General features: G+C 47.3%; 1 protein-coding gene across 1 annotated transcript in view; it reads left to right on the forward strand.

Moving 5' to 3' along the window:
- The first annotated feature begins 5,843 nt into the window (after nucleotides 1-5,843).
- NRIP2 (nuclear receptor interacting protein 2) overlaps nucleotides 5,844-12,881 on the forward strand; it is a 29,588-nt gene continuing 22,550 nt past the window's right edge. Inside the window, exon 1 of the mRNA XM_034785404.1 lies at nucleotides 5,844-6,675. Within this exon, the coding sequence (XP_034641295.1) occupies nucleotides 6,445-6,675 (231 nt within the window). The 5' untranslated portion in view covers nucleotides 5,844-6,444. The remainder of the gene's footprint in view (nucleotides 6,676-12,881) is intronic.

Consider the following 12,881-nt stretch of genomic DNA (forward strand, 5'->3'; position numbering starts at 1 on the left):
AGTAGAATACAGGGGGTGATTGGAGAGCGATCAGCTGTCGATTTGGCAGGTCTTCACTAGACCTGCTAAATCAACCGCTGGTGGATCAATCTCAGAGCGTCGATCCCGGCTGTAGTGTAGACCTGCCCTCAGTTATGCTCATTTTCATCCTATGTCCGTTTAGCTGGTCATACCACTATTTCCTCTAGGTCTTCTTTTGAGGATGCCCTTAGTGCTATGTCATCTACATATAGCAGCTTCTCACCTTTTCCCATTAAGATCTTTCTGCTGACATAGTCCATCAATACGATAAACAACAGTGGACTTGGGGCCAGCCCCTAGTACAGTCCAACTTTGACTTCAAAGGGACTTGTCACTTCAAAACCTATTCGGGTTGCTGTTTTAGGTAATCTATACTGTGCATTCATCACCAATCCTCAGATACTCCATATTTCCTCAGCAGCAGTGTGAGCATCTTTCTGTCCATTTTATTGTCTAATCATTTACTGTCTAAATACAGTGGTTTTCAACCTCTGGTCCACAGACCCCGGGGGTCCCCGGACTATGTCTAAGGGGTCCACAAAAGGTGACTATGAAAATAAAGTTTTGGATCCCAGAAAAGGCATCTGAATCCCCCCACTTATGGGTCAAAACCTGGAAGTGTTGGCATTACCATAGAAGCTCACAGTTTAGTGCCCTTTCTCATGCTGCATCAAACGTCATGCCGAGCATGTGCAACATGTATAGTTGAATTCTGTTCAGTCAGTTTTCAGTTTAAGACTTCTATGGTAGGGGGTCCATGGACCACAGGTTGAATTTCCAAAGTGGTCCACACCTCCATTCAAAATTTTTTAGGGGGGCCACAAATGAAAAAAAAGGTTGAAAAACACAGGTCTAATAACTAAATTAAATTGTTATGTACCTCTGGGAAGATATTTATTTCAAGGAAACATGCCAAACATGACCATGGATATAAATACGGTATCCTGCTCATCACTTGCAGAGCAGTGGGGAGGAAGGTATTTTATTATCCAAATTGACAAATTGGAGGGAATTCAAAGCAAAGGGAAGGAGAGTGGGGAAGAAGAGCAGAGGGCTGAAGAGATTAAAAGAGAGAAATCGGTGTAGCTTGTCTAAGTAAGATTCTCTCTTCCCACCTTAGCCCTCCCCTGGAGGTATACAGGAACTGTTAACAGCACCTAAGGGGTTGTGGGAGAATGCCCTTGGCACAGACACTGTGTGTCACAGTTTCAGGGTAACTGGACCTGTATTGTTGCCCTCATGGTCCACTCCAGGAGTTCCCAGTCAAGCCTCAGATCCCAAACCATCATCTGTCTCTGGTCAGGGATCCTGGTCCCACTTCCTTCTGACCAACGGTATTAAGGCTGCACAGTCCCCAGCCTTTGCTGTGATACCCCCAACAAGCTAGTCTGCTTATGCTTTGCTTCCTCTCTGAGGGCTACAAGCAGTGTATTGCCGGCAGTTACAAGTTACCATCCTGCTCTTTCTAAGCAAGCACCTTTATTCTCAAGGTAAAATCATCCCAGAGAAAACAAAAAAACCCCAATAAATGTTCCTATAGACATGCTAACAGCTCACCAGAAGTCACCCATCAGTCTTCTGGGGCCCTGTCCTGTCTATTTGCTGGTCAGAAGGCCCTGAGTCAGTTTAAACAGAGCCTTTTTATGCCAAAAGTCCTTTCTTTGTATGTTGGTCTCTGGAAAATCCAGTTTGTACCAGTATATGTCACCTCTTCAGGAGATGGTACCTCTTGGGAGGTGTTTACAACCTGAGCGATTCATCTTAATCACCCCCATTGTTCTTAGTTCCTGGCAGAGCTTAAAGAAACCCTCCCCCACCAGAGTTGCATACAATCCCTGGCTCACAATGGTACATAAACCATTCATACACTTAATACAATATGGTCCCCAAATATATTGCTTGTGGTGGCCATGTCTGTCACACTGTGTTGGGCCAACACAGGCAACCCTTCACTGGCCTCACCTCACATGAGACCCTGGAAATGGGGGGCATACTGGTAATGGGGCTATAGCACATATTGCTATGACCATTGTGCCTTATGGGAGGCTGGTCTGGTGTAATGTAGAGATGGCCTCTGGATTGCCTAAATTATGTTGGGTGTTGCTTTGACCCCTGTAGCAACTCAGAGGTGGAATCGTGCAAAGACGTTTTTATGCTACCTTTGACCCAACTTCCCCTGGACTGTGCTGGTCCTAAGAGAAGACAAATTAATAGTCTATAGATATTTGAATTGGGTAAAAAAAAAAAAAAAAAATGGAGAGGCATTCTTTAAGGTGGTAAAAGAATTGGGGGTGGAGTTAAGAAAAAGAAGGTTAGGCTAGATAAACCCTTCCAGGCAGTGAGACGCTGTAGAATAGTCTCCCAAAGGCAGTAAGTGGTGGAAACCTCATGGCTTGTGACTTTTAAAATAGCCTGGACAAAGCACTAGACCATGTTCTATAGGGAACAGGGCTGCATTGGCCCCTGGGAGATGGGCAGAGTGATTAAATGGGTCTCTCATCGCCAATATCTATGACTCTGTCAGTCACAATATTTGTGGGAAGTTCTCACTGCAAGGCATGATGCAGGGGACTCTCCAACACTAGAGTGCTCAGCTTTTTTCTTCTGGCACCTCAGAGTTCAGCTGCCTTATTCTCTCTGGCTTCAGATCCCAGAGGGGGGCAGAGGGAGAATCCCATTCACTTTGTCTCCCACTCCTTCATCTTCTGGGAGAGGGGAACTCCTCACCGCCAGTGAGGAAATTTCACTCCTCAGCTATTCTGGCTACTACCACTTGCTCCTCCCTCACCAGATGCTGCTGGAAGGGATGGCTCCAATGGTTTCCCTTGTTACCAGATGTGCCCGTTACTTTGGGGTATGCTCATTTATTCAGGTTACACTTCTGGGGGAGGGGGTAGGGTTCTGTAATTCTATCAATGTACTACTTGTGTCACGTGTGTTTTCATATGGAGCTCTACTTCTCCCGTATGCAAGTCCCCTCCCAATGGAGTCAAGTATCAGGGGGTAGCCGTGTTAGTCTGTATCTACAAAAACAACAAGGAGTCTGGTGGCACCCTCCCAATGGAGCTATCCTGCAGGACCCAGGTTCCCTAGGGCTGGGTTCCTCCAGCCCCAGAACCGGATGAACACCCACCCACCCACACATACATTAACAGAGCAAGTCTGAGCAGATCAGGTCAATCAGCACTTTCAAGCTGCCATCCTTATGTGTCCCAGATTCAGCACGTCCCTATCCCCACTCTCACCTCAAAATTGTACTGGTAGTAACCTACTTGATGAGCAAACCCCACAGTATTTTGGGCACTGCAGGGATCTTTAGCTTAGGTAAAAGAAGTGTTGCTGCAGAGTAAATGGGGAAGCTAAAAACACAAAGAGTAAAGTTCAGAGGGAGAGAGAGAAGCAACCAGCTTAACCATAAAAGTTATTTATTGAATAATAGTGATAACTACACAAAGAGGGCTAAACCAACATAACATACATTATTAAAGGTTAATACCTAAGGTAGAAAGGAAAACAGAGAGAGAGAAAGAGAGGGATCTCACCCACTCCATGAGTTTTGAACTGGTCGGGGTTCTCAGGTGGTGGTGGTAGCTCAGGTCCTGAGTGCTGGAGACAGGCAGAGCCCTCAACACGATCAGTCAGGAGAAGATGGAGTCCCAGTGGAACTGATGCATAGTTTGGATCTATGCATCAGAACACTTATTTGAACATAGGTAGGGGTTTTTGTAGAGAAACAACAATGGTTCAAGGGAGAACACTACATTTGTTTATGGGTAAACTGATGACTCAAGGGTTTTCTTTAGGCTAGACAATAGGAGCTGATCACTCTTGGCTATGGGTTGTGTTTTCTTCCAGAGAGCTCACAATGCAACTAGGCAGCTTCAGTATTTTGGATATCAATCAAGGATTCATTACTAGAATTGGTCTGATAACTGCTGAGCTGGGTGTGTGCAGATGTAGGTTCATTAACATCTGGAGTAGAAATCCCCCATGATGCAATGCTTCTCTGCTTTTCTGGTCCCAGAGTTCAGTGCGGTTCTCTGTTCTCCATTCTGTATGCAAATGGAGATGGCTTAATCTTGTCACCCTTGTCAGGAGGGGTCTAGGTGTGTCTCCCAATGCCATTCACTGCTCTCTGCAAGTCTTTTCTCTGATCGGTTTTGGTACAAGCAGAGAGTGGGGAGGTATCCCTCATGAGTCAGACAGGCCAGACATTGTGCCCTGGTTCCCCAAAAACACAGAACTGACTGCTATCACCCTCTCCTGTTTCTTGGCTATGCCCCTCTGCCATGTACATTGGCCAAACCGGACAGTCCCTCCGCAAAAGAATAAATGGACACAAATCGGACATCAGGAATGGTAACATACAAAAGCCAGTAAGTGAACACTTCAATCTCCCTGGTCATTCTATTACAGATTTAAAAGTCACTTAGGGGGAGGGATAGCTCAGTATCATTGAACAAAAAAACTTCAGAAACAGACTTCAAAGAGAAACAGCAGAACTAAAGTTCATTTGCAAATTCAACACCATGAATCTGGGCTTGAATAGGGACTGGGAGTGGCTGGTTCATTACAGAAGCAGCTTTTCCTCTCCTGGAATTGACACCTCCTCATCTATTATTGGGAGTGGACTACAGCCACCCTGATTGAATTGGCCCTGTCAACACTGGTTCTCCACTTGTGAAGTAACTCCCTGCTCTCCCTGTGTCAGTATATAATGCCTGCATCTGTAACTTTCACTCTATGCATCCAAAGAAGTGAGGTTTTTACTCACTAAAGCTTATGCCCAAATAAATCTGTTAGTCTTTAAGGTGCCACCAGACTCCTTGTTGTTTTTGGCTAGATGTGTTGGTGAGTTGAATTCCTATCTGGCAGCTTCCCATGGCTTTTACTCACAAACAAAAGAATTGGTTAAGAACTCTTCAGCGCCTCTCAGATGCTGAGCATGGCATAAGTCCATAGCTGCGTACACTGAGATAGAACTGTGGCTTCTGGGTAAGAAGCCAGAAACTTTAGCTGAAAAAACACAGGCCTCTGACACTTGAGCTAAAGGGAAATCTTCTTAAGGTGTTAGTAGTAGAGCTTTTATCCTCTGTAGGTATCTCACTCCAATGCCTCCTCAGAGTTGGGTAGGAATATCTACAGCCGTGTAAATGAAGAGTCACTCCATTGCAATCAATGGGAGTTTGCCTGAATAAGGACTTCAGGATTTGACCTCATAGAATTAAATGTCTAGAGCCCAATTCTACTCTCCTTCACACCAGTTTTACACTGATGTAATGCTGTTGACTGCAATAGAAATACTCCCGATTTGCTCATGTGTATGTGAAATTAGAATCGTGCACTCTGTGACTCTCAGTGCATTACATTTGCCAATACAGTGGGACCAAAACAGCCCAGACTTCAGCTGACAATTCAAAGCAGAGATGGAAGGACAGAGGAAGGGGTAAAACTTGCAGTGTCCCCCGCCCCTTGTACCAGGGCCTGGAGCAAGGCTCTCAAACGGCAACAATTTCAGCAGGTGAAATTAAAAAAAAAGATTCAGATCTCATGCTGGTGTAAGTCAGGAGTAGCTGCACTGAACTCACTCTGATTTTACATGTATACAACTGCACTGACTTCAGTGGAGGTACTCCAGTGAGATCAGAATCAGGCCTGATGCAGTCACACCAGTGAGAGTGAAAAAGCAGGCCTTCTGTGTCTCATTGGAAACACACAGTAAAATCCTCCAGCGCCGGGTTTAAAAACTGTCCCAATTGTGTGACTCTCCATCCAAATGAGAGAGATTAGGCATGCCTGCCAGAACCCTGGAGGCTAAAGCTCTCCCCCATTTACGGAGGCAATGCATCATCTCCTAGAGCAAAGTATGTTCTCTCCAGTATTAATAGACTTACTGAGATGCGTCAAAAACCCCGGCAGAGACACCAAGCAGCACAGCCTGCCTGCCACAGAAAGATTTACAATCTCTGTGGCGTACCAGTGGGGAACAGGACAGTGTGTGTGCACACACACAGACAAAGCAGGAGGAAGGTGAGTCCAACCCCCAGCAGCAGGGCCATCCTTCTGCTGCTGGATTTTTCCAGCCGAAGCATCTTACCGTCTCTGCTGCAATTTATGGAAATTGATTTCTGACGTGGGGCTTTTTCTGCTACAGCAGGGACCCACCGGGTGGAGGAGGCAGAGCTGCAGTCAGGGCAGGAGAAGGGAGGGAGGAAAGGAGCTTGGCACAGGGGGAAAGCCAGAAAGAGAGAAAGACGCTGAGGTACTACAGTGATGGGGCAGTTATAGCTGAGACAGATGAGAGAAGGAGCAAGGGAGAGCAGAGATCCCGAGTGAGTCACAGGAGGGCAGACAGGCACAGAGAGGGAGCCCAGAGAGCGATCTGCTATCCCAAGAAAGACCTGCCCAGCTGGACTCTTCACCATGAGCACGAGGGAGACCTGCGCCCAGGAAGTGGGGCCAGAGGATGGGGAGGAAAAGCGGAGCGAAGGCACTCAGAATCCAGACAGGAGGCAGCGCGAAGTGGAGCTGCGGGATAAAGCCATCCTGCAACAGAAGAGGCGCCTGAAACAGGCCACCCAGTTTGTGCACAAGGATTCTGCTGACCTGCTGCCCCTGGATGGCTTGAAGAGGCTGGGCACCTCCAAGGATCTGGTGAGTCAAGTGGGACCCAGTTTGGAACTGGATGCTCCTCTCCCCCTAATTTGGGGAAAGAATCACAGGTCCAGGCACAACAAACAGCCCATCAGAGTCATTACAGGGCTGGGGTGGGTGAAGGGAAAGGAGATGTCCCCTGCTCTCTGCATCTTTCTTCATTAGTCTAACCCCCTCCATAGCCAGGAGGAAGTAGAAGGTAGGGGATTCCCCCTAGCTCGCAGATCCAGCTCACAGCCCACAGTACACAAATATGTGTAACTTGTATGGGGATTCCATGTATGTTTTACATGTGTGTTTACATGCTGGACTGACATGAACCTGCATGATCTAATACGGAAGTGGTCCCTCTCATATTCTGCAGTAAACACACCCACCAATCCCTGAAACTTTGGGGTCTTGTGTTGAAACTTTTCACTTTTCAGTGCAATTCCCCAATTTTGGATTTGCTTTGACACATTTCCCCGGGGGGGGGGGGCCAAGAGCAGGGGGTGAGCGGATGTGCCCCAGCAGTTTGGGGAGAAGTTGGAGACAAGGCATGATTTCCTCTGGGTATGTATAACAAGGACAGGGAATGATTTCCCTTGGGATACCCCACTGATTAATTAAGTACATCTTCCCCATCCCATTGCACTCTCTCACTTTTCCCCACTACCCAATGCTCTTCATAGTGTACCACAACTGATCCGGGATTTGGGTTGAAATCCTGTTTCCCAGTGGAGTGCATGGCTTTGCTTCCAGCTCCTTTCCCCTGCAAGCTCCAGATTGTTTTGCCAAACTGATAAGGGCTCCTGCAAAAAGTAGGTTGAGTTGCCTGGAGTCACTGACCAGACCCAAAGAAATCAAGGGCTCTGAGGTGATCTGATTGCTGGTGAGGTGGGGCAGCCCCTAGGCCTGGCAAGTACGGGGCACTATGTTAACTATCGCTGCTGCGGGGTATTTTCCTCTAAGTTTACTGCTCTCTTTTTAGGCCTTACTGTTACTAGTGATGGTGCTGTCTTGCCTGGGAGCCGGGGCATTAGGGGGAATCCAATTCCTGGGCATTCCAGGCTGCATGGAAATCAATCTCACAGGTTTATATTGATTTCTCTGTTGATTTCTGATTCTCCTGGGCTCAACCATCCCACCATATGCTGGCTGGGGATCAGCACCATGTCAGACTCAACTGTGTCTCTGCTTTGGGCCATCCCTCACCACCTTCTCACGCAGGCTGAGTCAGTTGCTCAGCGATTCCTAGAGCGCACATTCGGACCATATCAGCCTCGGTGTCCACTCTGCTACTGGCTCTAGTATGGGAAACCCCTCCCTGCTCCCAAAGCGCTGTCATCACCCATGTATTTAAGCAAGCCGCCCCAGCCCTACAATTTGGTTATGAACACATGAAATTCCATTGCTGGGCATCAACAGCACTCTAGGGCCTAGATTTGTGCTCTCCCAGCCCCGGCCAGTAGCGCACAGAGAGCCTGCTACACAGGCACTACTGGGACTGACCATCTCTGTCGCTGGGATGGAGGGAGTTACAGCTGTGAGTCAGTGACCCTTCAACAGGGGCATCTCCTGACAGCTCCAGCCCCCGGGGGGAGCAGGCTAGAGGGACCATCACTGACTCTCCTTGAAACCTAGAGATCTCTGTCAGTGTTTCAGGGAACTGCACTGTAACAATCTTGGGGTTCATTAAATGATAAACCAATGAATGAGAAAGGAATAAAGCTTTAATAAAACACACCAGAGTGTCTCTCTAGTGAACTGCTGCGCAGAGTCCTGGGGTCTCAAGACCCCGTCCCCCTCCAGGGCACATCTCCAAATTCCCACACAACACAGTCCCTTATGAGGGAGCGTCTCCAAATCACAATCTGTCATAAACATACACCTATGTGCACCTGTATTTCCTCTCCATGGTCCGCTCTAGGAGTGCCCAGTCAGGTCTCCAGCCTCCAGCCATCACCTGTCTCTGACAGGGACCCTTGTCCCACTCCCTTCTTTCTGGGGGGTATTAAGGCTGCACGGCCCCCTGCCTTACATTGTGATATCCCCAGCAAACCAGTCTACCTACAGGCCAGCCCCTGTGTTGTGCTTTCTCCCAGAGGGCTATGAACAGTGCAGTGCCAGCCATTACAAGTTACCACCCAGCTCTCTCTCAGCAGACTACATTTTAAGGACAAAATAAGTATCACAGAGAAAACATAAAGACAATAAGGTTCCTATGCGCTTACTAACAAACATGCCAGGAGTCGCCCATCTTCCTTATAGGACCCAACATCCCCTTCCAATCCTTCTGCAAGTGCTGGCTCCCACTTTGGATAGAGGGTCCTGTCCATTTGCTGAAGCAAAATGAAGGGCCTGTGTTAGCCCAAGCTCAGCTTTTTACATCAAAAACCTTTTCTTTGTTTGAGTCTCTGGAAAACCCACTTTGAACCAGTACATGCCAACACCTTAGGGCAGGGATCAGCAACCTTTGGCATGCTCTAACTCTCCATGTGATACAGGGAATCAGCTGACAGCCTAAGCTCAGGGAGCAGTATCTAGATATCACCTACCTCTCCTTTTTCCTTATCGTTCCTATATCTCTGCAACCTCTCGCTGCTGAGGATGGGGAGAGTTCACTCTTGGCCTACTCAGGGCAGCTCCTTACTGAGTCAGCAGAGGGTAGAAACTATAGGGAAACATGTCTCACACCTTCCCCCTGCACCATCCATCAGACATGATTATTTATTGTGGTAGCATCCAGAGGGAGATCGAGGCTGCATTGTGCTGTGTGATGTACAAACACATAGGAAGATACAGTCCCTGCTCTGAAGAACCTACAGCCTAATGTAAGACTTTAGCTGTAGTTTCATGTCTAGGAACTTGTAGCACTGCCTAGCTAGAGGACCCATTCTGGCTGGTTGTGCACTGACTCCTTTTCATGGGCAGTTCATCAGACAAACGTAGGCCTTTTTTCTGCTTGAAAACTGTTCATGAACTGACCCTGATTGGTCACTTAAGTCACGTTATTGTATCTGATCCACCATTGGCTGACTGAAATTTTTAAAACAGGTGAATAGGGAGTAAATTATACAAACTTTCAGACATGAAGGTTGGGATTTGTGATAAAATCATGAAACGTTTAGGATTCGTGACCATTCTCACAAACGAAAACAGTTGTATGAATACTTGAACAACGAACACTATGACCCCACCAGTAACTGTGGTGGTGAACTCACTGTTTATGTGAAAATATTTGTGAATCTCTTCCTGTACTAGTTAACCAGCTCTAGGGCCTAATTCTCCACTCACTCTGGTTTTACACTGGTGTGACTGCACTAACTTCAATAGAGGCACTCCTGATTTATACTGGGGTGTAGCGGGGCGGTCACCCTACTCCGTCCCTGAAAGGGTTAAAAGCCAGCCCTTGGAGACGGCTGGGGCTGAGAGCCAATAAGAGAAGGCAGAGAGGCAGCCAATCAGGGCCCGGCTGGGCCCTATAAAAGAGCTGCTGGGCCAGAAGGCAAGCAGTCTCTCTCTCTAGCTTTGGAGAGAGTCTCACTCCAGCCTTGGAGTGGGAAGGACCTGGCTGCCTGGAAGCACAGGGTACCCTGGGCAGAGTTGGGGAAGGGCAAGAGGAGCTGGGGAGCTCCAGCCTGGCAACTCCCCAGGCTGAGGCCTTGTTAAGGGCTTAAGGAGGTACTGGGGCTGCAGAGGTGCAGCCTGGGGATAGGCAGAGGCAGCTAGTCCAACCCCCTTGCCAATTATAAGTGGCCATTACAGACTGCAGTTTGCCCCAGAGAATGGAGGCTAGAGGACGACTGGCACTAGCCACTGAGGCAAGGTGGGCATAGTGGGAGGGGGTTCCCCAGGAAGGGAGACCCAGAGTGTGGGGACAGTGCTGTGGGGCAGCACCCCAAGGTAAGGGGCTCCGGGGTCTGGGAGGGACACGACGAGCAGGAGGTGCTTGAGTGCTGGAATGAGCTAATGCCCAGACGACCAGCAGGAGCCACTGTGGCAGTGAGTGCTCGATCCGCTACACGGGGCGAGAGGAAAAGCAAATCTTAGATCTCCTGGAACGATGTGAAACGTACAGCTGCTCCAGGTACTTCACTTGCCTGTGGGAATATGTATTTTTGGCTGAAAATGATCACCCACTGTGAACTCTGTAGGTCATCATGGTACCACAGACAGGGAAATAACAATGATAATATAATACCTACCTCTTATATAGCGTTTTTAATCACAAAGCACTTTACAAAGGAGTCAGCATCATTAGCCCCATTTTACAGATGGGGAAACTGAGGCACACAGCTATGAAGTGAGTTGCCTGAGGGCACACAGCTGGCCAATAGCCAACCTGGGAATGGAGTCAGGAGACCTGGGTGTCTATCCACTTGGCCACATTGCATCACTGCTGGTAGGGCCATGCAGCATTCTGTGCATTCCAGCTTGAGAGCAGAATCTCCATTCAGTCATGTCCTAGCCCCGTGTGTAACACTGACAGACCCTGGTCGTCGGTGGGCGGGATCGAACCTGGGGCCTCTGGAGGCCAGTGTGTGAGCCTCTACTGCATGAGCTAAAAGCCATATGGCCTTTAGCTAAGGCTGTAGAGCAGACTCATTAATCTCTCTAAGTGGTCTTGGTGCCACTAGATGGGACAGAACACCAAACCCAGGAGCTGTGCGGGTTACAGATGCACCTCTGTCTCATTCCTGATCTCCTTTCTGACTCTCTCCTGGATCATGGGAGGTGAATAAGTGCCATGGGGCAGATTCTCCCCTGCAGAGTTTGAGAGATCTTGATGTCATAGAAAAGTTCACAGTGGGGTGTTACTTTGCCAGCACCCCAAAATACACCTCCCCACAGACACCTCAAGTACCAAGGATCAGTGTATCCTAAATTAATCAAACAGTACCATAGAATCCATGCTTGAATAATAAGAGTATAGCACTAGGAATATACTACCGACCACCTGACCAGGATGGTGACAGTGCTTGTGAAAAGCTCAGGGAGACTAGAGAGGCGACAAAAACAGAAAACCCAGTAGTAATGGGGGATTTCAACTATCCACATATTGACTGGGTACATGTTACCTCACGGGGGGATGCAGAGATAAAACTTCTAGACACCACTAATGACTGCTTCTTGGAGCAGCTAGTCCTGGAACAACAAGGGGAGAGGCAATTCTTGATTTAGTCCTAACAGGTTCACAGGATCTAGTCCAAGAGGTGAATATAGCTGAACCACTCAGTAATAGCAACCATAATGTAACTAAATTTAATATCCTTGTAGGGGGCAAAATACCAAAGAAGCCCACCACAGGAGCATTTAACTTCAAAAAGTTAAATGAGGAATCTAGTTAAATGGAAATTAAAAGGAACAGTCAAAAGAGTGAAATGCCTGCAACCTGCATGGAAATGCTTTAAAAACATCATAATAGGGACTCAAACTATATAAACCATCCTGGCTAAACAACAAACAGGTGGTGAGAGACAAAAAAGCATCCTTTAAAAATTGGAAATCAAATCCTACTGAGGAAAATAGAAACAAACTCTGGCTAGTCAAGTATAATTAGGCAGGCCAAAAAGAATTAAGAGCAACTAGCAAAAGACACAAAAACTAACAGCAAAAACTTTTTTAAGTACATCAGAAGCAGGAAGCCTGCCAAACAATCAGTGGGGACCACTGGATGATAGAGGTGCTAAAGGAGCACTCAAGGAAGACAAGGCCCTTGCAGGGAAGCTAAGTGAATTCTTTGCATCGGACTTCACTGCAGAGGATGTGAGCCAGACCTGAACCATTCTTTTTAAGTGACAAATCTGAGGAACTGTCCCAGATGGAGGTGTTAGTAGAGGTTTTAGAACAAACTGATAAATTAAGCAGTAACAGATCACCAGGACTAGATGGAGTTCATCCATGAGTTCTGAAGGAACTCAGATATGAAATTGTAGAACTACTAACTGTGGTATGTAACCTATTCCTTAAATCAGCCTCTGTACCAGATAACTGGAGGATTGCTAATGTGACTGATTTTTTTTTAAAAGGCTCCAGAGGCGATCCCAGCAATTTCAGGCTGGTAAGCCTAACTTCAATACCAGGCAAATTGTTTGAAACGATAGTAAAGAACAGAATCATCAGACACATAGATGAAACATGATATGTCAGGGAAGAGTCAACACAGCTTTTGTAAAGGGAACTCATGCCTCAACAAGCTATTAGAATTCTTTGAGGGGGTCAAC

This window comes from Trachemys scripta, chromosome 1 (genome assembly GCF_013100865.1).
Source record: "Trachemys scripta elegans isolate TJP31775 chromosome 1, CAS_Tse_1.0, whole genome shotgun sequence".
Taxonomy (NCBI): domain Eukaryota; kingdom Metazoa; phylum Chordata; order Testudines; family Emydidae; genus Trachemys; species Trachemys scripta.